Source organism: Pongo abelii, chromosome 2 (genome assembly GCF_028885655.2).
Source record: "Pongo abelii isolate AG06213 chromosome 2, NHGRI_mPonAbe1-v2.0_pri, whole genome shotgun sequence".
Lineage (NCBI taxonomy): Eukaryota > Metazoa > Chordata > Mammalia > Primates > Hominidae > Pongo > Pongo abelii.
Genome location: NC_085928.1, coordinates 208012316 through 208039711, shown reverse-complemented (window position 1 = coordinate 208039711; position 27396 = coordinate 208012316). Strand labels below are relative to the sequence as shown.

Sequence of the window (27396 nt, the reverse complement as noted above, 5' to 3'; positions counted from 1 at the left end):
TAGCTGCCGTCCTCCAGCAGCCCCATTGCGTGGCCCTGCGCCACAGAGCATGGTTCGCATTCTCTCACGGTGCCAGGGTACAGAACAATGGGTTCACCTTGGGTCTGGTGTCTCTTTCTGGCTCAGTCCTCCGTGACCAAAGCATAGTCTCTGCAGCTGCAGAGGCCAGATCCTATGAGGGAGGGGCAGGTCTGAGAGGAGGGGACATCAGGTGAGCAGGACAGACCCCCGAAAGGTAGTCACTGCAGAGTGTCTATGGTGTGTTATAGGAGAACTGGTCACCACCCAAGCCTAATCTGGTGACTGGAATGTCTCCCAGGACAATCAAGTGTGTGCATTGGGTGTGCCTAATGTTAGACCCTTGGCTTTTATCGAAGGTCCCTGTGAAACAAGCTATGTGAGTGTCATCTCTGCGTGTATGATACAGTGGTGATGAGAACACTGTCTACTATAGCACTTGATGTTCCTATGTAATTATTTCTGACTTTTGTTTGAGAATGGTTACTTCTCTAAGGAATGTTAGGTGTCTTTTTGAATGAGGGCTTGAAAACTTGTTAGGTTTCCCGTTTGCATGACCTCAAGGAAGCTCCCACGTATAGCTGAGCTGGGTTGGAACTTTCAAGCAAGACTCTACGAAATGTTCAGAAGAGGAATGGCCAAATATATATGTGTATATATATATATATATATATGGTCAGGAATCTCAAAACTCAAATGCCCGTAGTGTCCAGGCAATTAACAAAGATGATATGGATAGTTTTAACATAGTAAGTACAAACTGTTTGTATTGAGTTCAAGCGTAGCTTAGCTGCCTAGTTACACTGCTTTTTAAAACAGCAGGCTGGCCAAACGAATCAGCCAAGTAGAACATGGTTAAGTAGGCTGCCAGTTGCAGGATTTGGGAAGCTGACACAGAAACTTGCTGGTCTGAAGCTCTTCAGTGTGGGGTCTCTGCATTGGCTGTGTCCCTGCCTAAACCCAGCTTGCCCTCCTCCGGGGCAGGACCTTTGCCTCCCACTTGGGAGTGCCAAGGGCCCATGGAGGCCTCATGTCCAGAAACACCTGAGTTCTCTTTCCTGCCTCATGTGACCCGGTTTGCTGCGGATGCCCTGCCTCTGCTGAGAATGTTAGTACTGGAAATGCCTGCCCCTTTGAGGGGAGCCCCTGCTGCTGCCTCACAGGAAAGCCCCAGCTATGACCTCTACAAGATGGTCATGTCAGAATGGAACACAGTGAGCCCAGCAGTGAGGAAGGATGCGCACACTGTTTTCTTTTTTTCTGGAGTGAGAATGCTTTCCCTGTGTTGTACCTTGACAGTGGAGAGGGCCCTTGAGAGAAAGCCCAAGTGTTTCTAGCATTAAAAAATGTCTCCAAGATTCCAGGTTGATATGTGAGCATCTTGATTTTGTGACAGTATCTTATGAGTTTGGTCCCTGGGAGTCAAGCCCCCTGCGCTCAGTCACCTCAGGGCAACTAATTACTTGACTTTCAAGGCTGAGGAGACTGAGCTCCCGCCTCCCACAGCCATTTCTGTTCCCAAACTAAAAGGCAAGAAAGTGGTGTGTGAAGTTTGAGAACTTAATATTTACAGAGAATAAGGCCTGGCACAAAACATGAAGATGGCAGACAGCTACCCTGAAGAGTCTTTGGGAGCCCTGCAGTGGAAATAGCTGCATGTTTCAGAAACACGCACGCAACAGACTACACTGAGAACAGTGCATTGTTCAAAGGACTGAGTTTTTTTTTTTTTCTTTTGAGACGGAGCCTTGCTCTGTCACCCAGGCTGGAGTGCAGTGGCATGATCTCAGCTCACTGCAACCTCCGCCTCCTGGGTTCAAGCGATTCTCCTGCCCAGCCTCCTGAGTAGCTGGGACTATGGGCACCCGCCACCGCGCCTGGCTATTTTTTGTATTTTTAGTAGAGACAGGGTTTCACCATGTTAGCCAGGCTGGTCTCGAACTCATGACCTCAGGTGATCCACGCCCCCCCCCCCCCCCCCCGGCCTCCCAAAGTGCTGGGATTACAGGCGTGAGCCACCGTGCCTGGCCAATTGACTGAGTTTTTATGCACTTTTAACTATTTTGACTTTAGGACTTTTAGATATTGCTGACTTCAAGGAAAACAAAATGGAAAGTAGCTGTCTATTTGGAGATCATATTAAAGCATTTTTTGCCACAGGCATTGAGCTAAGGGGTGGAAAGGACTTTAATTATAGATGACTGGATGGGAAGTCTCCCAGTGATGGTGACCTCAGACTCTGGTCCTGGGTCTTGGAGGGAGGAGGTAGAGATGTGTGCGCTTAGCCAGCTGGTCAGTATTTAGATGGCGGGAGGGGGTGCCTCATTAAAAAGTCTGAGCCAGCACGGGCCTGTGCCTTCCATAAAACCATAAAAAGCCAGTCTGGGCTCCATTCTGCTGCTCTCTGCAAGGAGCTTTCCATGGAAACTTCTTTTGTGGCCACAGGCCGACTTTCCACCCCCAGACTGCCCTGCGGGAGCCCACTCAGCTCCTGTCCACTCCCCAGGGACTCAGAGTGCCTCCTTTGCGTCAGGCTCGTTCTAGGCACTGAGGATTTGGTGGTGAACCAGGTGGACAGAGGTCCTGGTGTCACTGAGCTTATGATCTAGTAGAAGAAGATAAAGTAAATAAACATGGTAATTTTGAATTAAGGTAGCTGCTATGAGAGTGATCTTACAGAGAGCAACCTGTGTGTTGAATGGGAGCCACTTTGGTGAGGGAGTCAGAGGACTCAGCATCCAAAATGAGAGCAGAGCAGGAGCCAGTACTCTGAGGCAGGAACACCCTCGCATAGGCAAGGAGTTCTCAAAGTCAGTGGTGGCTACGGCGCAGCGAGCAAAGAGGAGGGTGGCCCGGTTTGCTGCGGATGCCCTGCCTCTGCTGAGAATGTTAGTACTGGGAATGCCTGCCCCTTTGAGGGGAGCCTCTGCTGCTGCCTCACAGGAAAGCCCCAGCTATGACCTCTGCAAGATGGTCATGTCAGGATGGAACACAGCGAGCCCAGCAGTGAGGAAGGATGCGCACACTGTTTTCTTTTTTTCTGGAGTGAGAATGCTTTCCCTGTGTTATACCTTGACAGTGGAGAGGGCCCTTGAGAGAAAGCCCAAGTGTTTCTAGCATTGAAAAATGTCTCCAAGATTCCAGGTTGATATGGAGGCCCCAGTGAGCTAGGGGCCTCCAGGGAGGGAGAGGCCAGCCCCCGCGGGCATGGAAAGTTGGCTTTAAACACGGAAGTCGCATAGCTTGACTGGTGTTAAAAAGGTTTCTTGGGCTGCTGTGCTGAGAATGGGGTGTGGCAAATAGGGGCAGGAGTACAAGCGAGAGTTTACTGTAGTTCTGGAAAGGTAACACCAGAGAGATTTCTGCCTGCTTTCCTTTCCTGAGGATTAAACAGATTAAATGCCTCCACCTGCTTCCAGCAGAGTGCATGGCAGTGGTTGCTCAGTTAGCACTGCTGACCTCTGGGCCCAGGTGGCTGGTTATCAGTAAGGTTTGGGGTGGCAGCAAACAGGCAGGGGAGGAGCCTCCCAGGCAGCACCTTATTACCGGGAACAGTATGACAGACTACAGCCAGGTAGGCAAAGGAGAGGCTGGAACCCATTTACCAGCCCGCCTTCCTTCCCTTAGGCCTGGAGGAATAACTATTAACAGAACAGGAGGGCAATGCCTGCCCGTGCTGATCAGCAGTCAATAATGCTGAAGAGTCGTGGTGCCTGGCAGCCTTAAGGTGTTCCCAAGAGATTCTTGTTGCGATAAGGTTGCTTTAACCTCAAATGAGGAGGGAGGGGAGAGGGTGTGTGTGTGTGTGTGTGTGTGTGTCTGTTAATTACAAGAGTCTCTTATTTGGCAGCTCCAAACTCTATGCTATAATGAATTACTGATTAATTCAGCCTCAGAGCCAGAGCCCCCTGTTTGTTGGGATGGGGGAAAGAGGTGGACAGCTGAGTCAGATGCTATGTGGCATGAGGACAAGCTGCCTGCAGGGGCAGGTGGGCACCTCAGGAATGAAGGCTGATGCCCTGGGGCACCACAGGTGGGTGTTTCAGCAGGTTAGAGGAATAGGACTTACCGAGTCAGAATCCCTGAGGGGTTAGGTCCCCGAGTCTCCCAGCGGTTGGCGGGTTTGAGGATCACTGATCTGGGCCAACCTGCTCACGTTATGAATGGGTGATGACTTGCCCAGGGTTGCCCAGTGCATTTGGTGGCACAGCTAGAGCCAGAACCCAGGCTTCCAGGCACCCTGGCTCCTGACTCTTTCCATCGTGAAGCTGCAGCTTGAGAGAGGAAGCAGAGTGGACTGCCTGGTGGTACCAGCACTGGAGCTGGGTGGAACAGATGCAGCCCAGTTTGACTTTCACAACCTGAAAGAAACATGACTGCTCCTGATTAAAGCCCCGAAGGCAACAAAGTAATGCTGAGGGTGCGTTTGTGTTTCAGAACCCCCAGGAGGAACTGGGCCATTCTAACACCCGTTGCTACCATGCTGGCCACCCGCCTCTCCAGACCCCTGTCACGGCTCCCGGGAAAAACCCTAAGTGCCTGTGATAGAGAAAATGGAGCAAGGTAAGCAACTAGAGGTGGTGGTGGCCTCGAGGGGACACTTTCCGAGCAGGCAGAGGTTTTCACACATGGACGGTGTAGGAGGTGATGAGGCCTGATTCTCAGAGATGTCTCTCAATACCTATGTCTCCCAGCAGAGGAAACTCAGAGGTGTCCTGGGAAGACATTTTCCCAGGGCACACAGGGCAAAAAGGAATATCTTTCATAACCGCTTATTTTTTTTTTCTTTTTGACGGAGTCTCACTCTGTTGCCAGGCTGGAGTGCAGTGGCGTGATCTTGGCTCACTGCCACCTCCGCCTCCTGGGTTCAAGTGATTCTCCCACCTCAGCCTCCTGAGTAGCTGGGATTACAGGCGCCTGCCACCATGCCCAGCTAATTTTTGTATTTTTAGTAGAGACGGGGTTTCACCAGGTTGGCCAGGCTGGTCTTGAACTCCTGACCTCAGGTGATCCACCCGCCTCGGCCTCCCAAAGCGCTAGGATTACAGGCATGAGCCACTGTGCCCGGCCATAACCACTTCTTAAAACCCTTTTTATTTTGAAATAACTTTAGACTTATACAAAAGTTGCAAAAATCTTTGGAAAGGGTTTCTGGATCTCCTTCAGCTAACTTCCCTAAATGTTAACATCTTGCAAAACCGTACTGCAATGATCAAAATCAGGAAATTACCATTGATAGAATACTATTAACTAGTCTACAGACCTTATTCCATTGTTGCCAAGTGGCTGCTGATGGACCTTTTTCTGGTCCAGGATCGAATCCCAAATCCCACATGGCACGGAGGTGTCATGTGTTTTTAGTTTCTTCCTGCCGGGGACAGGTCTTCAGTCTTTTTTGCTCACGACCTTGACACTCTGGCTGGTTGTGTTGTACAATGTCTCTCAGTTTGGGTTTGTGTGGCGAGACGCCCGCGGCAGTGAAGCGGTGCTTTTCTCAGCCCATTGTGCCAGGAGGTACATTATTTTATGTGGCTCATTACTTTAGCCACCTGGATAACTGCTCTTTTAAAACTTTACGCATGAAATCAGTTAACTGAAATGTCCCAAGACTTCACTGAATCGTTTGTGTGATTTCAAGGAAGCATTATATAAGTACAGATTAGAAAAGCAGCTGTTCTTCTTTGAGAGCTTCTGGAATTGCCTTTTCCCAGGGAATTCAGTGGGCTCTGCTGCCACATTTTACTCTTTTGCAGTCTGAGCAAGGAAAAAAAAAGAAATGCCTTTTTCTTTCTGTTATATTTGAGGGGAGTGAAATTGAAGATTAGGTTAAATTCAAAGTCCCAGGAGCTAGAACACTGATATTTCTATGCCAATAATATGTTTAAAAGAACATGCATTTAGACCGAGACTCTGTTGCCCAGGCAATGTGGCAACCTCTTGGCTCAGAGCAACCTCTGCCTCCTGGGTTCAAGCAATTATCCCGCCTCAGCCTCCCAAGTAGCTGGGACTACAGGCATGTGCCACCACACCCGGCTAATTTTTTGTATTTTTAGTAGAGATGGGGTTTTGCCATGTTGGCCAGGCTGGTCTTGAACTCCTGACTTCAAGTGATCTGCCTGCCTCGGCCTCCCAAAGTGCTGGGATTCACTGCGCCCGGCCCGGCTTTTAGCAGCATTTGCTTGAATTTATTTCTGAGAGATACAGAGGCGGGGCTTGGAGCTGGGGCTCCACCTACCTGAGGACCCCGTGTGAGAAGAGTTTAGAATGCCCCATTGGCACAGGCGGCAGGAGGCCCCTGCCATCAGAGCGGGGACGGAGGAGGCCCCTGCCATCAGAGCGGGGACGGGGCTGGGCTTGTTGAAGGGCTTTTGAAAGAAGGTGACTTGCTGCAATTGTTTTTTCAGTGAGTGATTCATAAAGATGGCAAGATCTGTCTCCAATATGGCTTTTAGAGATTTCTGGAGTTTTTTTATAGAGGAGAAGATAATCCCACAGGAAGTTAAAATACTTTTACAAAGGTTTTGTTCTCAAATTTAAGGAAAGTGAGGCATTAGTCAAGCTCCTGTCTTACTTGAGGGGAAAGAAAGGTTGTCAAAGGGAATTCGGAATCTTCTGGATGGACCAAGAAGTAACTTGATTAGGTTTAGGGGCCTGGGTGGTGGGTGGCAGCCACAGAGCTGTCAGAGTAGAGTCAATGTCATAGGGTGAAGGCGTGGGCAGTGTGGAGGGGGACCCAGGTACAGAAGGAGGCTGGCATGGTGGGTAATCGCCATGCCTAGGATCCCACAGTCCCTCAAAGGGAAAACTTTGGCCTGATCATTTTGCTTGAGTCTCAGTTGGAAAGGGCCTCATACTCCAGTCTCCACCTGTGAGTGAATCTTGCTGATAGCATCCTTACCAAGTGACTTTATCGCCTCTGTTTGAATATGTCCAGTGATGGAGAGGTTAGTACCTCTCATAGCAGGCCTTCTGTGTTTGGACATCTCCTTATTGAGAAGAAATCTTTTCTCCTGTTAATGCCACTCCTTGTTTTTGGGTCTGCCCCTGCATTCACACTGAACGAGTTATTCCCTTCTCCCCAGGGGCACTGTGCCACCTCGATACCCACCCACTTGCCTACTCTTATTCCACCCACAAGGTTTTTCCTTGTTTATCTCTCATGGTTTCCCCACTATCATCCAGGTCTCCCCCGTGAATGATCTGTACTTTGCCTGTGCTCCTTCTTAAGATGTGGTGCCTGAACAAAACACCCACCACTGTTGACATGCCCAGAGCAGGCGTCACCCAGTACACATGGCTCTGTCCAGATGAAAACCTTCCCAGGAGTGGCTGGATAAGGCCCCCAACCCCAACACCTGACAACCTGCTGTGCTTACTGGCTCCCCATGGCCCTCCGATTTCAGATTTCTCAGATTTCCGGCTTTGCCACAAGACTCTGGCATCCCTGGGGCAGGTGCCTTGCTCACATCTAGGACCCTGCCTCCTGGGCTGTGGTCACCATTGCTCAGCTCTGCCAGGCCAGGTGCAGCACATAATGCTCCCGGGGTGGCCTGACCCAGGCAGAGTGGAGAAGGGCTCTTGCCTCCCCTATCCTAGTTTCTTTCCTGTCCAGCCTAGGCTCACATAGCTTCTTTTGGCCGCCACATCACATGCGTGATTCATGGTCAAACAGGCTAAATTTTTTTCACAGATGCTGCCGTGAGGCCATATTTCTCCCGAGCTGCACCTGTGCCACTGATGTGTGTTCCTCCTAAGCCCCGTCTTGTTAGATTCAAATGGACTCATGGCTTCTCTCAGCAGAAAGCTGGGTTACTGGTTATTGCTGATTCCTGATGGGGACAATAAAAGGCACATACACACAGACTGGTAAGATAGAGAAGAAGCCAGAATGAACGCCCTGGCCAGCATAGGGAGTGCTCTCAAATGCGGCCGGGATGGCCAGGGCTCTGAGGACAGCAGGCTCTTCCACAGGGCCTTGGGGAGGTGCCAGACTGCACCTCTTCCTCCCTCTCTTATTCTGTTCCTGGGTTAGGGCAAAAATCAGGAAGCTCTCGTCTTCTAAATCTCACAGCCACCCCTTTGGGTTCTCCCTTCAGAAAGTGTGTTGACCAGTGGGGCGCGGTGGCTCACGCCTGTAATCCCAGCACTTTGGGAGGCTGAGGCGGGCGGATCACCTGAGGTCGGGAGTTTGAGACCAACCTGTCCAACATGGAGAAACCCCGTCTCTAATAAAAATACAGAATTAGCTGGGCGTGGTGTGGCATGCCTGTAATCCCAGCTACTTGGGAGGCTGAGGCGGGAGAATCGCTTGAACCCGGGAGGCGAGGTTGTGGTGAGCCGAGATCGTGCCATTTCACTCCAGCCTGGGCAACAAGAGCAAAACTCCGTCCCCAAAAAAAAAAAAAAGAAAGAAAGAAAGAAAGCGTGTTGAGAAAGAAAGAAAGCGTGTTGACCATCTTGAGCTTAACTTGTGCCTCCCGAGAGACTGAGACCGGCATAGCTGTTGGTGTTAGTGGCTTGGTTGGCCAGCAGCTTGCTGTTACTGCAGGACCCTCCTGGGCAGAGGAGACCCTCCAGGGAAATACACACTATTTTATGTGCTGGTTTTGGGCCTAACGCCTCATGGGCATTCTTAGCCCTGGGAGACCAGTGTATGAGCTGGGATTGCCTCACACTAAGAGTAGCAGGAACCCCTAGAAGTCCAGGGCCATTGTGGCTTTGGGGAGCCCAGGCTCCTTGTTTTTTTCTGCTGTGTTATTCTGAAGCCAGCTCAGGATCCCAGGATACGGTGATAGTCCTCCACCTCCAGCCTCAGTCCAGGCAGGAAGAAGCAACGCACCTGCATCGGGAAAGCAAAAACTCAGCGATCGTGGTCGACCTCCGCTTGCAGCCTATTGGCCAGAGGCAGGTCACGTGACCACTGGGTGGGTGGTAGTCTGGAAAGCGTTGGGCGCACTGCTGTCCCCGGACAAAATCCAGATTCTTGTTAGTGAGGCAGATGAGAAGAACGGCTGCTGGCAGGCAAAGAGCAGTGTCTATCACAGCTCAGCTGGGCTGTGGCCTCCAGCTGTTCACAGGGATGTTGGGGCTTTGGCATTCATGAGGCTCAAAGGGGAACCCCCTGGGGATGGGTCTTTGTTTTTCTTTTCCTGTAGGGCAGTGGTATTGAACTTTGGTTACGGGTTAGAATCACCTAAAGAACAGTGAGGGAAAAAGTAGCTGTGCCTCACCCCTGGGTCAGGAGTGAGGCTAGGCAAAGGAATACTTTAAAGAACTTCCCTGTGATTAAAAAGAAAAAAAAATCATTCTGTGGAGAATCTCAAACATATGCAAAAGTAGAAAGCTGTATATTGATCCCTGGTGTACCTGTCACCTGGGTTTCCATAATTATCAGCACATGGCTAATCTTGTTTCAGCTACGTCTCCATTTTCCTCCCCCTCCCCATACTAGATTATTTTTCGAAGCAATTCCTGGACGTGGTATTTCATTTGCAAATATTTTAGTATTTATCTCTAAATGATAAGAACTCGTTTTAATAATATAACCACACGACCATGATCATATTTCCAAGTGATTCTAATAAACAGGGGCCCAGAGAATAACTGCTGTGGACCTAGATGAACCAGTTCTTCCCCCAGGACCTGTTGTACTGGAATCCCCTGAGGTGAATGACATAGGCAGATTTCTGGGGCCACCCCTTTCTACTGAATCAGAATGTCAATGGGAGGGGCCTGGGAGTTTGCATTTTAACAAGCTCCCCAAGTGCTTGTTAACTAACTTTTGAGAGCTGAGGCAGTAAGGTCTTCCTGGGCCCAAGACCCCTTCAAATTGAGAAGCAGCCCTAAGATGGGGATCCCACAGCGACTGTAAGAGCTGCAAAGTGAGGGAAGAGGAATTAGCGTAGGATGAGGCAATCCCAGCAGTGGCCAAGAAGGAAAGGCCGAGAAGTCCAGCAGTGCTCAGGAGGCACTCTCATGCTAGCTGGAGCTGCCCGCCCAGGAGTATTCATAGCCCCACCTTACCCACCTTGTCAGGGTATTGCCGTGGGGGGGCAGGTGAGTCGAGATAGAACCTTCTGCTCTCTGGAAGAGTAGAAATGCGCCATTGACTGTTGGGTGTGAATGGTAGAGCCTGGTATAATACACCCAGAGTCAGTCAAGTTCAGGTCTGAGTATATTTGACAATGGAGAGACAGTTTAGAGAAAGACGGGCAGCAAGTCAATCTGAAATAAGCTCTCTTGCCTAGACCTTTTTGTTACTTGTTTTGTTTTGTTTTGTTTTTGTTTTAAGACAGGTCTCACTCTCACCCAGGCTGCAGTACAGTGGCACAATCTTGGCTCACTGCAACCTCTGCTTCCCGGGCTCAAATGATTCTCCTGCCTCAGCCTCCTGAGTAGCTGGGATTATAGGCGTGTGCCACCACGCCCTGCTAATTTTTGTATTTTTAGTAGAGATGCGGTTTCACCATGTTGGCCAGGCTGGTCTCAAACTCCTGGCCTCAAGTGTCTGCCCGCCTCGGCCTCCCAAAGTGCTGGGATTACAGGTGTGAGCCACCACTCCCGGCCACAGCCTTTTTGTTACTTTTAAAAATGTCAGGTAGGGTGGGCACAGTGGCTCACACCTGTAATCCCAGCACTTTGGGAGGCAGAGGCAGGTGGATCACTTGAGGCCAGGAGTTCGAGACCAGCCTGGCCAACATGGTGAAACCCCATCTCTACTGAAAACACAAAAATTAGCAGGGCATGGTGGACCATGCCTATAATCCCAGCTACTTGGGAGCCAAAGGCACGAGAATTGCTTGAACCTGGGAGGTGGAGGTTGCAGTGAATCGAGGTTGTGCCACAGCACTCTAGTCTGGGTGAAAGAGAGAGACGCTGTCTAAAACAAAAAAGTGCTAAGGGTGTGGCCCTTAAGGAGACAGGAACAAATCATCTAGTTCCACTAGGGATGTAACTGCCCAGTGGATTCACCTTGCTCGCTGCCTAGACAGAACCGGTTTATCCAGACAGAGGAATTGCAGTAGACAAAGAGTAATTCACGCAGAGCCGGCTGTGCAAGAGACCAGAGTTTTATTATTACTCAAATCAGTCTCTCCAAACATTCAGGAATCAAGAGTTTTTAAGGATAATTTGGTGGGTGGGGGAAGGCCAGTGAGAGAGTGTTGATTGGTTGGGCCGGAGAGGAAATCGTGGGAAATTGAAGCTGTCTTCTTGCGCTGAGTCAGTTCCTGGGTCGGGGCCACAAGATCTGATGAGCCAGTTTATCCATCTGGGGGCGTGCCAGCTGATCCATCAAGTGCAGGGTCTGCAAAATATCCCAAGCGCTGATCTTAGGAGCAGTTCAGGGAGGGTCAGAATCGTGTAGCTTCCAGCTGCATGACTATAAATTATGGTTTATAATTTGTAATCTGGTGCCTAATTTGTTAGTCCTACAAAGACAGTCTGATCCCCAGGCAAGAAGGAGGTTTGTTTTGGGAGAGGGCTGCCATCTTTGTTTTAAACTATAAACTATAGGCTGGGCGCGGTGGCTCACGCCTGTAATCCCAGCACTTTGGGAGGCTGAGGTGGGCGGATCACCTGAGGTCAGGAGTTCGAGACCAGCCTGGCCAACATGGTGAAACCCCGTCTCTACTGAAAATACAAAAATTAGCCGGGCGTGGTGGCAGGTGCCTGTAATCCCAAGCACTTGGGAAGCTGAAGCAGGAGAATTGCTTGAACCCAGGTTGCGGCGAGCCAAGATCGTACCACTGCACTCTAGCCTGGGTGACAAGAGTGAAACTCCATCTCAAAAAAATAAAACAAAACTATAAACTATAAACTAAGTTCCTCCCAAAGCTAGCTCAGCCCACAGCCAGGAATGAACAAGGACAGCTTGGAGGTTAGAAGTAAGATGGAGTTGGTTAGGTCAGCTCTCTTTCACTGTTTCAGTGTTTTGCAATGGTGGTTTCAATGACACCTTCTCATTCTTTCTGCAGAGCAATGCTGGGGGTCATGGGAAAACAGTGTGATGCTCTTTGGATAGAGTCATTCACGAGCTTTGGGTGTAGCAACCACACTGTCCTGCTCACTGGAGACCATCCATGCACAAGGACTGAAAATCCAGGCTCCTCTGTGGCAGTACAAAAGGACAGGGGGTTACTTTGGCAGGTTTTCCTAGTGAGCCTTCATTTCTGTCTAGTGAATTTAACATTCTTTAAGAACATATTATAATAATTTTTTAAAAACTTAATATGTTTAATAGGTAATATATTTACATGGTACAAAATTTGAATGGCAGGCCGGGCGCTGTGGCTCATGCCTGTAATCCCAGCACTTTGGGAGGCCGAAGCAGGCGGATCACCTGAGGTCAGGAGTTCGAGACCAGCGTGGCCAACATGGTGAAACCCCGTCTCTACTAAAAATACAAAAATTGGCCGGGCATGGTGGCGCAAGCCTGTAGTCCCAGCTACTCAAGAGGCTGAGGCAGGAGAATTGCTTGAACCCAGGAGGCAGAGGTTGCAGTGAGCTGAGATCGTGCCACTGCACTCCAGCCTGGGCAACAAGAGTGAAACTCTGTTTCAAAAACAAAACAAAACAAAACAAAAAGCAAAATTTGAATGGTGTCAAATGGTATACAGAAAAGGTAAGTCTATCTCCCATCTGTTTTCCCCCGTTACCACCTGCTCATTCACCTCTACCTCCTCCACTTGTCATTTCTGGGTTAATCATTTAAAAACTAACAGGACCTCCGCTTCTGGGAAGATGGAGTAGATGTACTTTTCTCTATTCTTTCTGTCAAGTACAACTAAAAACCCTGGATATTACATAAATTATAAATAATTTAGTAAGTAATATATAAAAAGCCTCTTAAAAGGCAGAGAGAAGAAGGCAGACCAGCTAAGGACCTCAGGACCCAAGAAATGACACAGTGATGAGTTCTCTAGGTTTTCTTTTTGTTTCTTATGTCCCAGACTTGGAATTGAAGCAGCTGGCAATCCAGAAATACCAGTAAGCTCAGATGCAAAAAGCCCCAACAAAAATTTGCTCTCTCTAGCCAAATGACCAGCGCAGTACGACAGAACAAGTGGGTTTGTTCCAGGGGTATAAGGATGGTTCATTATTTGAAAATTGATCTCATCCACCAAATTAATGAACTAAAAGAAGAAAACTTACATGATTCTCTCTACCAATGCAGAAGATGCAAAATTTAGCCCACATTTACGATTTTAAAAATCTCAGGAAAAATAGACATAGAGGGGGAATTTCCTGAACTTGATAAAGGGTATGCACCATAAGCCTTCAGCTAACATACTTAAGGGTGAGACTGAATGCTTTGTCCCTAAGATGGGGAACAAACCAAGGATATTAATTCTCACCACTTATCCAACATAGTGCTGTAATTTCTAGCCAGTGCAATAAGGTAAGAAATGTAAATAAAAGTCATATAGATTGGAAAAGAAGGAATAAGGCTCCCTATTTGCAGATTACATGATTGTGTACATAGAAGATCCCAAGGCATCCACAAAACTCCCAGAACTAATAAGTAAGTTTAGCAGGGTTACAGGATACAAGATAACACACAAAAATCAATTGCATTTCTATATACTAGCAATGAACATATGGATATCAAATTTTAAAACAATACAGTTTCGACCAGATGTGGTAGTTCATGCCTGTAATCCCAGCACTTTGGGAGGATGAGGTGGGAGGATCACTTGAGTCCAGGAGTTCAAGATCAGCCTGGGCAACATGGTGAGACCCTGTCTCTGCAAAAAATACAAAAATTAGCTGAGCCTGGTGGTGCATGCCTGTAGTCCCAGCTACTGGGGAGGCTGAGGTGGGAAGATTGCTTGAGTGTGGCAGGCAGAGGTTGCAGTGAGCCGAGATCATGCTACTGCACTCCAGCCTAGGCAACAGAGTGAGACCCCGTCTCAAAAAATAAAATAAAATGAAATAAAATAAAACAAAACAATACCATTTGTAGTTGCTCAAAAAAAGAGAGAAATAGATGTAACAAACATGTTACACGTAACAAAGCATGTGTAGGATTTGTTTTTTGTTTTGTTTTGTTTGTTTGGTTGGGTTTTTTTGAGACAGAGCTTCACTCTTGCTCACGCTGCAGTGCAATGGTGCGATCTTGGCTCACTTTGACCTCCGCCTCCTGGGTTCAAGTGATTCTTCTGCCTCAGCCTCCCGAGGAGCTGGGATTACAGGCACCCTCTCACCACGCCCGGCTGGTTTTTTGTATTTTTAGTAGAGTCAGGGTTTCACCATGTCGGCCAGGCTGGTCTTGAACTCCTGACCTCAGTTGATCCACCCACCTCGGCCTCCCAAAGTGCTGGGATTACAGGGATGACCCACTATGCCCAGCTGCATGTATGATTTAAATGCTGAAAACGACACAACACTGATGAAAGAAATCAAAGATCTGTGTAAATGGAAACCCCACACTGTACTCAGGAATTGGAAGACTCAACAAAGTAAAGATGCCAACTTTCCCCAAATTGATATACAGGTTTAGTACACTTTCTATAAAAATCCCAGTCATATTTTTTATAGATGAAGACAAGATTACTCTAAAATTTATATGGAAAGGCAAAGGAAATAGAATAGCTAAAAGAATTTTGAAGAAGAAAAAGTAGCAGCACATATATCAATGAATCAGAATAGAAAATCCAGAAATAGGCCCACCCAAATATGCCCAACCAATTTTTGACAAAAGTGCAAAAGCAATTTAATGGAGGAAAGATAACGTTTTCAAAAAATGGCGCTGGAGCAAATGGACACAAAACTTAGACCTAAGTCTGACGTCTTATACAAAAATTAATGGATCATAGACTTAAGATGTAAAACATAAAACTATAAAACTTTTTTTTTTTTTTGAGACAGGGTCTCCATCTGTCCCCCAGGCTGGAGTGCAGTGGCATGATCTCAGCTCATTGCAACCTCCGCCTCCTGGGCTCAGTTGATCTTCCTGCCTCAGCCTTCCAAGTAGCTGGGACTTACAGGCGTGAGCCACCACGCCTGACTAATTTTCGTATTTTTTGTAGAGATGGGGTTTCACCATGTTGCCCGGGCTGTTCTCGAACTCCTGAGCTCAAGCAATCTGCCCACCTCAGCCTCCCAAAGCGCTGGGATTACAGGCACGAGCCACTGTCCCAGTCAAAACTATAAAACTTTTAGAAAAGAACATAGAAGAAAATCTTTGGGTCCTTGGAGCAAAGAGCTCTGAGACTTGACACCAAAAGCATGCCCCATAAGAGGAAAATATTAGACTTTATTTAGGGGTTAAGAGTTTAGACTGGACTCTCTCAGCCCTGGTTTCACTAGTTAGCTCTATCACTAACTACATTGGGCATTGAAATTTCCTCTGTTGTCCCACGTGGTGCATGGGTGATTGTAGACGAGGACACTGAGATCCTGAAGGCAGAGTAATTTCTCTAAGCAACATTGTTGTTTGGTGGCAGAGTCTGGGTTACAACCCTTGGTTTCCTGATTCCCAGTCCAAGTGAAACACTTTTGCCCCTGCAGCAGACCCTGCTACAGAGGATAAAAAGGCACGTTATAGACTAGGAGAAAAATTTTGCCTACCACATATGTAACCAAGGACTAGCACCTAGGACATCTGAATAATTCTCAACATTAAACGGGGTAGAAGAACGAACAATTCAATAGAATATGGGCAAAAGACATGAAGAGACATTTTACCAAACACACGGTGCTATGGTCTGAATGTTTGCATTCTCCTCAAATTCCTGTGTTGAAATCCTAACCCCCAAGGTATTGGTACTAGGAGGCAGGGGCCCTGGGAGGTGATTAGGTCATGAAGGTGGAGCCCTCATGGATGGGATTAGTGTCTTTATAAAAGAGACCTTTGCCATGTGAGGTTACAGTGAGAAGACATCTGTCTATGAAGAAAGTGGGCCCTCACCAAACACAGTCTGCTGGCACTTTGCACTTCAATTTCCCAGCTTCCAGAACTGTAAGGAATACAATTCTGTTGTTTATAAGCCACCCAGTCTGTGGTATTTTGTTATAGCAGCCCAAACAGACTAAGACAGGTGACAAATAAACATGAAAAGATGTTCAACATCATTAGCCATTAGAGAAATGCAGATTAAAACACAGCGAAATATCATGATACAGTTTTCAGCATGGCTAAACTAGAAAATAGTGACACCACCAAATGCCGGCAAGGATGTGGGGAAACTGGGTTGCTCAGACACTGCCACTGGGGATATAGCATGCTATAGCCACTTTCATAAACAGTTTGTCAGTTTCTTAAAAAACTAAACCTGCAACTACCATATGACCCAGCAGTTACACCCCGGGCATCTACCCAAGAGAAATGAAAACTCAACGTTTGCGCAAAAACCTCTATAGGAATGTTCAAGCAGCTTTATTCATAATATGCCCAAACAGGAAACAACTCAGCTGTCCTTCAGTAGGTAAATAGTTAAGCAAATTGTCATACCCCTGTGTCATGGAGCACTACCTAGCAATGAAAAGGAGCAAATTATTGATACATAAAAATCTGGATGAATCTCCAGAGAATTATGTTGAATGAAAAAAGCCAGCTCCTGAAGGATACATACTGTATGATTCCATTTACATAACATTCTTGAAATGCTAAAATTATAGAGATGGGGAACAGATTTGTGGTTAAAGATGGAGTGGGGTGGGAAGAAAGTAGGTGTGGCTATAAAAGGGTAACAAGAAGGATCCTTGTGGTGATGGAAATTTCTGTATTTTTATTGTATCCGTGTCAGTATCCTGGTTGTGATATGGTAATACAGTTTTGTAAGATGCTACCCTTAGGGGAAATTAGGTAAGACCTGGCATCTCTCTGTATTATTTCTTAATTGCATGTGAATCTACAATTATTTCAAAATAAAAAGCATGATTGAAATAACTATCAGGAAGCTTAGCCTACTGGGGATTAAGACATCGAAATTGCAGAAGGCTTTAACAAAGCTATACCACTGCAAGGATAGTTCACACTTGAATTAGCTTGAAACATTACCTATCTATGTCATCTTGGAAAGCAGAAAATGGAACTTTATTGGAGTGGAACACTGGATGGCCAGGGTTTAGCAGAGCCTGCCCAACAAAAGTAGCTTCAAAATTGGCTTTATTCTCAGGAAGGCTCTTCCTGGACAGTGGCAAACATAGCCATAGCAAATGCTGGCTCACTTTCTATCAGCCAGCAACCCTGGTGGAAAGAGGGCCTCTTACTCGGTTGTACCAGCAAGCTGTCTCCAGGAGCCGGGGCTGGAGAGACACCCAGCGCTGCTTTAGGCCAGTGTGGCTGAGGGTCTGTCTAGTCTGTCCTTGTACTCACGGCTTCCTTTTCTCTTGCAGACGCCCACTATTGCTTGGTTCTACTTACTTTATCCCGATTGGCCATCGGACTTACGCTGGTGCGGTGGAGCCGGTGAGTGGAAGCCCAGCTACCTGGGAGCCAGTTGGATGGTCAGAACCGTTTCTTCTGGCCCCCTGGGCCCTGAGCTACCCTCAGAGTGGGGCCTTAGTGTTTCCAGGACACTTAGAGCCACTTTCTCACTTAACCCTCCCCCAAAGCCCGTCGTCAGTAATGAGCTCACACACCCCCATCCATGTGGGGAGGATGCAGTAATGAGGCACTCCAGCCCCTCCCAGCCAGGAAGGTATCACTGGAGGCCTAGTGGGAAGCCAGAACTCCCAGCCCCACGCAGCAAGTTAGGGGTTAAGAGTTTAGACTCCGGAGGCCCAGCGCGGTGGCTCACGCCTGTAATCCCAGCACCTGGAGGCCGAGGTGGGTGGATCACCTAAGGTAGGGAGTTCGAGACCAGCCCGGCCAACATGTAGAAACCCCATCTCTACTAAAAATACAAAATTAGCCGGGCGTGGTGGTGCGTGCCTGTAATCCCAGCTACTTGGGAGGCTGAGGCAGGAGAATTGCTTGAACCCGGAAGGTGAAGATTTTGCGGTGAGCCGAGATCGGCCATTACCCTCCAGCCTGGGCAACAAGAGCCAAACTCCATCTCAAAAAAAAAGAAGAGTTTAGACTCTGGAATCTCTCAACCTCTCAGCCCTGGTTTCAGTTCCAGCTCTATCACTAGCTACATTGAGCATTTAAAAAAGACCTCTGTTTCTCACATGTAGCATGGGGGATTGTAGATGAGATCCTGAGGGCAGAAGTAATTTTCCCAAGCAACACTGCTGGTTGGTGGCAGAGTCTGGGTTAGAACCTGGCCTTTCCACTATACCATGGTGCTTCTCCAGACAGCAAGAACAAGGTAGGGAGGGCCAGGCTTAGGCCACTCAGGAAGCACTAACTCTCACTGCACAGAGGGTGGAGACGCCTGGTCACTTTGCCCCTGTACCCCCGGTTCCTAACATGGAATCTGACCTTGTAAAACAGGTTGGCAGCAAAGCTGTCCTGGTCACAGGCTGTGACTCTGGATTTGGGTTCTCATTGGCCAAGCATCTGCATTCAAAAGGCTTCCTTGTGTTTGCTGGCTGCTTGATGAAGGTAAGAGACGAGTTACCTTCTTCACCATTGTCTTTTACACGTAGGCATTGTTTTTTAGTCTTTTAAAAATTGCTTTCCTAACAACTGGCTCACCTTTGCTTAAACCAGCCTGTCCATTTTCCATTGGCTTTAGTCCCACTTGTTCTTCATAGCTTTGTCCATCCATCAGCCATGCATCCATCCATCCATCCATCCTCTCATCTATCCATCATTTGTCAAATGCTGTGATGTACCTGACACTTTGCTAGGTGCAGTAGAAGAATGAGACCTTGTCCCTGCCCTGAAGTTGCTCCCTGTCGAGTGGTGAGGAGACAGCCATGCGTAGACACAGCTGAAGAATTAGAGTGAAGCAGATTCTCAGAGGTGTGCAAGAATGTTCAGCAAGACTGTGTAGGAGGAAGGGATTGCTGATGGCATGCCAGAGGAAGTGACATTTGTTCTGGGCCCTAGCGAGTAAATAACGCTGCCATAGGTGGAGACTGGGAGGAGTTACCTGCCGGACAGGAGGAATAGCCTGAGCAGAGGCTTGAAAGCATGAGGCTCCTCTGGGACACATTAAGTAGAATTTAAGGTGCATGAAGGGAAGCACTGGGACCTGAGACTGCAAAAGCAAACAGTGGGCAGTGCCCCAGTTAGAGAGTTGTGCGCCCACCACCACAATCCTCTTTAGAATACGTCCACCACTCAGAAGTCTCTCTCTTGACCATTGGCAGTTAATCTCCACATATACCTCCAGCCCCGAGCAGCCACTGATTTCTGTTTCTTTAGGTTTGCATTTTCTGGACTTTTCATCTACATGGAATCATACTTGGAATCAATACATGGCCTTTTGTGCCACGCTTCTTGAACACTTAGTGTAATGTTTTTGAGAGTCATCCATGTTGCAGAATGCATCAGTAGCTCGTTCCTTTGTATTGCTGAATGGTATTCTGTTGTGTGCCTATGCTATATAAATATATATATTTTTTTAATTTAATTTATGTTTTTGAGACAGAGTCTCACTTTGTTTCCCAGGCTGGAGTGCAGTGGGTGCAATCTCGGCTCACTGCAACCTCTGCCTCCCGGGTTCAAGTGATTCCCCTGCCTCAGCCTCCCAAGTAGCTGGGACTACAGGCATGAGCCACCACGCCCACCTAATTTTTGTATTTTTATTAGAGACGGGGTTTCACCATGTTGGCCAGACTGGTCTCAAACTCCTGTCCTCAGGTGATCCACTTGCCTTGGCCTCCCAAAGTGCTGGGATTACAGGCGTGAGCCACCACATCTGGCCCAAAGCACTATTTTTAAAAGCTACTTGTATTAATTTTTGTTTTTTCTTTATCACTGTATTATTTATTTGAAATATAATGCCATTTATTTGCGATCTGTTTTCCTTGTTGTTGATTCTTGTTGATGTAATTTAATTTCTGAATATGTAAACCATTAACAAGGCTGTAAAGTCAAAAATTATACAAATAGGTAAAATCAAAGTAGCGTTATTCCCTCACCCCCTATCTGTTCCACTCCATTCTTTCATTTTCCTCCATGTTACACAAGTGTTTGCATATTGCATATACTCTTTGGTTTTTTAAAACATTAACAGTATATCTTGGAAATTAGTTTGTATGACCTCACAGAGATCTTTTTCACTTTGTTAACAGCTTTGAAGCACCCCACTGAGTGGGCGGATCATAATTTACTTCACCAAAATCTCCTGTAAATGAGCATTTAGGTGTTTTCAATATTTTGCAATTACAAATAATGCCACAATGAATAACTTTGATTGATTTTTGTTATTATTGGGGGGTTATCTTTTTTTTTCTTTTTTTTGAGATGGAGTTTTGCTCTTGTTGCCCAGGCTGGAGTGCAATGGCCCAGTGTCAGCTCACTGCAACCTCCACCTCCCGGGTTCAAGCAATTCTCCTGCCTCAGCCTCCCAAGTAGCTGGGATTATAGGTGCCTACCACCACATCTGGCTAATTTTTGTATTTTTAGTAGAGAGGGGGCTTCACCATGTTGGTCAGCCTGGTTATCTTTAGAGTAAATTCCTTGGGAGTGAGATTGCTCTTAGATCAGAGTGTAAATAAAATATATTGTATTTTAAAGATATTCCCAAATTTTCCATCCTAGGGGTCATGTAATTTTACATTTCCTCCAGGAGTGTATGAGTGCCTATTTCCTCACAATTTCACCAACAGAGTATGCATCAAGCTTTTGGTTTTTGCCAGTCTGATAGGTGGGAAATGTACCTCAGCGTTGTTTTTATTGTATTTCTCTTCTGAGTGCATACCCCTGTTCTTTAAGGACATGACCCAGAAGCTTCCCAGATATCACCTGTGCTCTCATTCTCTTGGCCAGAACTTAGTCACGTGGCCTTACCTGGCTGCAAGGAAGGCTGGGAAATGTAGTGAGTATTCTGAGACAATATGTACCCGGCCTAAAACGTCAGGTGTTCTACTGCTATAGAAGAAGGACGAAGGGAAGAGTGGGCATTCAGGACAACTTGCTTTCTCTGCTCAGTGGGTGAGACATTTTTCTTTATTTTCAAGGCAGTAGGAACCCAGGGGAGAAATTTCCCATACTATGTTGATATCTTTGTAATATTTGATACCTAATGTAAAATTTCAATAATATAAACGGTACAAGAAATCATTTATATTGCCATGCTCTAAACATCATTCCATCTGAATCAGAGAAGGTATTGTTTGTCCTTTTAATATTTACTTCTTTGAATTGTGAAAGTAATACTACATATTCATAATAAATTCAAATAATACAGAAGTATATTATGTAAAAAAGTGAAGTCTTCCCAATCTCTTGCTCCAAGGCAGCTTAAATGCAGGTGTATACATTATTTGTGACTTTTGCCATTACAGGTCGAGTGTCTCTTATCTGAAATGCTTGGGACCAGATGTGTTTTGGATTTTGGATTTTTCCAGATTTTAGAATATTTGCATTATACTTGCTCAGCATCTCTGATCCGAAAATCCAAAATCCAAAGTGCTCCAATGAGTATTTCCCTGGAGCATCATGTCAGCACTCAAAATTCAGATTTTGGAACATTTCAGATTTGGGATTATTGGATTAGGGATGCTCAACCGGTATCAACAAAGCCTTGGTGAGCCATCTTGCACGTATGTCTTTGCCTCCTTCCATTGGCGATTCTTAGGAACATTTTGTAGATGTGAAAGTGCAAGTTGCAAAGGTGTGCAGGTTTTAGGTTTTGTTCAAATCCCCAAACTGCTCCCCTGAAAGGCTGTCGCACTCCTGACAGTGCTCGAGAGAACCCGTCGGGGAGGGTTCTGGGGAGTGGGTGTGGCATCCCTGGTGCTGGATTCTTCTGCAGAATGTGGACCTACCTCAGCAGGTCCCAGCAAGAACCGTGATGCCATAAAAATGTTGTAAAGTCCCTTGTCCTATGTTAGGCTTCTGTGCCATTGTGCTGGCTTGTCCAGTGACACAGGGAGCCACACTCAGATTCCACAGCACAGGGCAGAGGCTGCTCGATGCTACAGAAGGCTCTTCAAAAGGGCCTTGGGTTCTAGTCCCAGATTGACCACTAACCCCAGAAAGGGACAAACATGTCCCCTCCCTGGGCCTCAGTTTCCTCTTACTTACCCTAATAGGATTGGACTGGTGATCTTAGGTCCTTCCACTCCTGCAACAGTGATTCTAGAATTCATTGACTGGTATTTTGAAGAAAGTACCAGACAAGCTCATTGGCAGGTTATGTCTGTTGGTATCTACCTCTTGGCCCATTCCATCTGCTATCTGAGATCAGTCAGGCAAGTCAGAAAGCAGTCAGCGCCACCAGAGACTTTGGATAAGGCACCATGGGGGTTGAAAGGGGGAATTTGTTTCTAGCCCCATTCTGTAGTGTTAGCTCCACGATGGATTCTGGCTACATCTGTACCTAAACACTCTCTCTGCTCTTGTTCAGAATTAGTGTTCCTCTTATCTCATATCTCATTGCCTTTGGCCAACTCAGGGACTTAGCTCCAGCAGATGTCTGCCACCTCCTATGTCACTGGCTCCACGCTCTCTCCTGGGTCATTTCAGCACATACACACACACACACACACACACAAATACTCACTCACTCATACACACAGACCCACACCACCACACCCTGTGTGCATTACCTCCCCACGGCTCTGCTCCTTGTTGCAGAAAAGCACCCCCAGAGGGGGTGCAACCCACCTGGATCAGGCCTTGCCCCGTCACGCTGTTTATGTACTTGTTTATTTATTCAGCAGATATTTACTGAGCACCTAAGATAAGCTGACAGTGTTCCCTGTTGGAGATACAGCATATAACAACTCAGTGAAAAGTTCTTGCCCTTGCGGAGCTTATATTCCAAGGGGGGATGATAGGCAAGGAATAAGATAAGTAAATTGCTTCTCTGTGGGGTGGTAAAAACAGAGAAAAATAAAGCAGGAAAAGAAGATGAAGCATGAATGTGGTGGATGGGGTGTCACATTTTCAAGAGGGAGGAAAGATCACACCAACAAGGTAAATTGGAGCTCCCTCATCCAAAGGAGGTGCGGGAGGGAGTGTCACAGAAACCAAGGAGGTGCGGGAGGGAGTGTCACAGAAACCAAGGAGGTGCGGGAGGGAGTGTCACAGAAACCAAGGAGGTGCGGGTGGGAGTGTCACAGAAACCAAGGAGGTGTGGGAGGGAGTGTCACAGAAACCAAGGAGGTGCGGGAGGGAGTGTCACAGAAATCCAGGGGAAGAGGGGACAGTGCAGTACAAAGCTCCAGGAGGGAGTGTGCAGGGTGCGCCTGAGAAACAGCATGAAGCTTCTGTGGCTGAAGCAGAATGAGGGGGGAGTAGTGTGAAGTGAGGGGCACGGGAGCAGATCTTGTATCAGCACAGGGAAGGCTTAATCAGAGGTGGCGTCTCACCACCATCTGGAAAGATGAACGGGAGCTCCCTGTGAAACGGGGGCAAGTGGCATATGAGGCACAGTTTGAGGTCGCCAAAGCCCAGTGCCCTGGTGAGCTGGGAAAAGAAGGCAGGACCAGACCAGGAAGGTCCCTGAGTGCCTCTGACCCAGCTTTTATCAAAGATATCAACAGCCCCCATTTTCCCAAATCCATTGGCCACTTCTCAGACCACATCATGCTCAACCCAGCAGCAGCTTTTGACCAAATAAACCACCCTTGCTCGTAACACTTAGCTTCTTGACTCCATGCTCTCAGGGTTCTTCCCCATCTCGCTTGCTAGCTCCTCCTCCTGGCCATGCTGTGAACGTCACAGTGCCCAGGCTCGCTCCTCTCTGAAGTGTTTCTAACATGTGTGATAAGATGCTGATGTATGACATGTGTCGAGTGTCCTCATGTTCTTCCCTGAGGTGCTAAACCACCAGAACATATATGCTAGAGACTAAAACCTTTCTGCCAGAATCAGCTCATTGGCTGCCTCAGTATTATAAGAAATGGAGATAGAAGAGGTTGAGTGGCTGGAAAGAGTTGTCAGTGTGTTGATATTTTCCCTCTGATGGCAAGTAAAACGAGGTGGGCTTCATATGAATGCCTTGGAGAGCTTCTGGATTCTCCAAGTTCTTGAACTCCCTGGATAGCTTCTTGGCTTAGCGTGTGTGCCCTGGAGTCTGGAGGCCACGGAATGTGATGCTGATGTCTACCATAAGAAGTCTAAAGGCCCGAGATTGAGACAGGAGTGGCTTATCTGGGAGCGGAGCATGGAGAGCTGGTCGGGAGAGGGCTATCCTTCTACCCGGGCAGGAAACAGTTGCCTGGCCCTGTGTGGACAGTGGAGAGAGCTGCTTGGAGTCACCTTAAGGGTAACCATCCAGTGAGCTAGCTAGGAGGATCCATGTGGCCCCAGCCAGAAGAGGGTACATCACTGAGGCCAGGGGCTGAGGGAGCAGATGCCTGGCTGGGGGAGGCACACTGCCCTGCCTCTGGAGTGGCGGTCAGAGGTCTCCATGGCAGAATCTTTGTGGACTCCACAGAAGCACCCCAAGAAGGAAGAGCTGGCTTTTGTGCACCTGCCGTCTCAGGGGGCAGCAACAGCAGACATCAGCCAGCCTCAGACGACTACAGTCTTGCCCCTAATTTGCTGCCTCTGGATCCAACCTTGGAAGGGTCAGAAGTTAAGAATAGGAGGGGGGGAGGGGCTAGAAAACAGTGAGAAAGACAACCTCCACCAGCACCTACTTCCCACAGCCCTCAGGGCTGGGCAGGGGAAAGCTTTACCTCGGATACAAGTTTGGGAGTTTGGGTTTTCAAACCAGACTGGGCTGGAAGTATTTGCTTAAGAGACTGAACAGGACTCTTCATGCCAAAACAAAGAGGCTGTCTGTCCACTGTCTGAGAATGAGTGGAAAAGCTATAAGACTTGCCTGAAGTTTCATCCAGGGCTGGAAAAAATAGCTTACAGGTGAGGTTGAAAGGGACAGTAAGATAAAGAAGTGGGTTTATCAATAAGCCGGTTGCACACGCACCAACACAGCGGAACTAAAAGCTTGTCCCTGAGCAGCCAGACAGAGGTGGACAGAGACTCCAGAGACCTGCAGAGGGAGCACAGAAACCCTGGGTCCAGGGAGGTGGTGTGGCCCACGGGGCAGTCTTGGCCTGAGGACAGGTAGACCCTGAAGGGGACGGGCCACCAGAGTCTGCAGCCAGCAGGCTGAGGGTGGTTGGGAAGGTTTCCCTGAATAACTGGGGGCAAACTGGTAGTTTCTGTCGCTATTGGCGTGGTTGTCAGGAGCAGGGTGTGGAGGCTGCCCAAAGGCAGATGAGGGTTCCTGGGGCAGGTCTGTCAGTGAAGATAGGAGGGTAGCGTTGCTCTCCTGGGGAGCCTGAACGCTAAGCCTGAAGCCGTGGGCAGTGAGATTAATCCCCTAGTTTCCTCTGAAAGAAGACTCTTCACTGTCAAACTGCCAAATTAAGAGTTTACTGACTTGGAGTAGGGAGTTTCCCCTGAGTACCGCAGAGACCTTGTCGTGATGCTCTCTAGGGGCACCAGAGAGGTCGTGTACAGGGGTCTGAGAAGAGCTGAATGATAGCAACAAGGTTAACCAAGTCCCAAGAGGAAGGACATTTAGATACCTCTTGTGCATTTCAGCTAGAATCCACCTTTCTGAGGTTCAGACCATGTGAGCTCCACACTAAGGGGCATTTGAAGAGCCACCAGCTGGAAGACTGTATTAAAGCAAGACACATGTTTTCCTGGTACCTGTGTGCCGCCTGTGGAAGAGAGGGGTCTGCAGGCACCACATCATCACACCCTAGACCTGAAGATGCATTAGTTCTTTCTTGGTGGAGTCCTCTGTGGGAATGACAGCATGAGCTCCAGGCCCATCTGTCCCATGCATCTCATGCCTGTGTCTTGTTTGGGAAGGTTGGCACATCTAGGGGATTTCAGAGCCAAACTTGAGACCCACCAAGCCTCCAGCCTGGCTGCTGTGTCCAAAGGCATCCCTGGTGCCTCTGCAGAGACTCAGTGGGTCATGTCACATTGCTTTTTCAAAGGACCACTGGGGAGGCTTCCTTTCGATGGAAAACCAGGCTGTGAGGATGACGGTCTAGGAATGGAAGGGGTATTAGGGGAGATCAGCCCGACTTCCTGTCCAATGCCTGGATTGCCTCTGTACCACATTTCCCACACCCCATCCTCAAGCATCCCCCCAACCCCCAAATATCCCTCCTACCTCCAAACAACTCCCCACCCCCACTCATTGCCTAAACACCTCCAGGCAGCTCATGCCATCTCCAGACTGTGAAGATCACACCTCATTTTGAGCTGAACTGGACCTCTTGGTCCTGGCTCTGTTCTCTGTGGCTGCATGGAACAAGTTGCCTCCCTCGGTCATGTTCCACTCAAGTCTTCTCTCCGGGGTGACTATGTCCAGCACCTCCGGCCTCATTGGGCAGTCCCTTCACCATTTCCTCCTGTGCCGTCTGAAATTGCATGATGCGATTTCTCCATTCCCGGGGTTAGGGTTCTTCTGGTTGAAAGCATTCAGAAGGCTCAGCCTAACCAGTAGAGGACTTTCCACCCCTGACAAGTGCTGACCGTCCTGGGCTTTCCACCCTTGCCGGCGCCTAGGATGTTTGCTTCAGTAGCAGCTGTGTGTGCCATGGGCAAGCCCTTGGCTGGAGAGTGGGCATTTCTCTACCCCTTTATTCTTGGCAGCTAGTCCAGTCCTCTTACAAGAGGTGTCACTATGCCATGCACCATCCAGGAAAATTGCTGCCAATTAAGTCATTTATGACCAACTATGTTTAATTTTCACATCAAGTGTAGCTCATCCCTATTGTGAAGGAAACCATGTTTCATAGAATAGGATGAAATATGACAATACAACCTGCCTGGTGACACGAGGGTTCATGTGACAAAGCACATCAGCACTTAGCACAGTGCTCAGGACAGTGGACACTCAGGAAATGCTGTCTACTTAGATGAAAGCCCCCCAGCAGCTTGGCAGTGCCCACAAACAGACCCCTGCCCTCCTCTCCAGCCCTGCATCCACCACCTCCTTATGCGTCTGCACTGCCTGCAACCGATGGCTTATGGTGGCGTCCTCTTATGTCTTCCCGCAGTGTCCCGTTCCCATCGGCCCCGTCTTGTGAATGTCCTCAGCTGTCACTGCCTTTGGAAGGTCTCCCCTGCCCGTCCCTCCTGTATCCCTCCCACCTCCCGCCAGGTTCCATACAGCACACAGTCACTGTGTTGATTACGTACTCACCTGTCTCCTTCCCTAGAACATGACTCTGGGAACAGGGGCTGAGTGATTGATCTTGACCTCCAGTTCCTAGCACAGTGCCGGAACACGATAGGGGCCCAAGAAATGTTTGCCGAGCGAGTGACGCCTTTCTCCTGTTTAGCAGTACCTGAATTTGTGTGGTGTTTCAGACTGTAACAGGCTTCTTACAAAT

At 48.0% G+C, this 27396-nt stretch overlaps 1 protein-coding gene across 3 annotated transcripts in view; it reads left to right on the top strand.

The window, feature by feature from the left end:
* Window positions 1-27396, top strand: part of BDH1 (3-hydroxybutyrate dehydrogenase 1) — a 46545-nt gene that overhangs the window by 5789 nt on the left and 13360 nt on the right. For 2 of the 3 annotated variants that reach the window (XM_024241218.3, XM_054553138.2), the window contains exons 2-4: window positions 4456-4581; window positions 17359-17431; window positions 18401-18511. In XM_024241218.3, coding sequence (XP_024096986.3) covers window positions 4499-4581; window positions 17359-17431; window positions 18401-18511 — 267 coding nt within the window. In that variant the 5' untranslated portion in view covers window positions 4456-4498. The remainder of the gene's footprint in view (window positions 1-4455; window positions 4582-17358; window positions 17432-18400; window positions 18512-27396) is intronic. The other variant, XM_024241219.3, reaches the window with a different exon arrangement.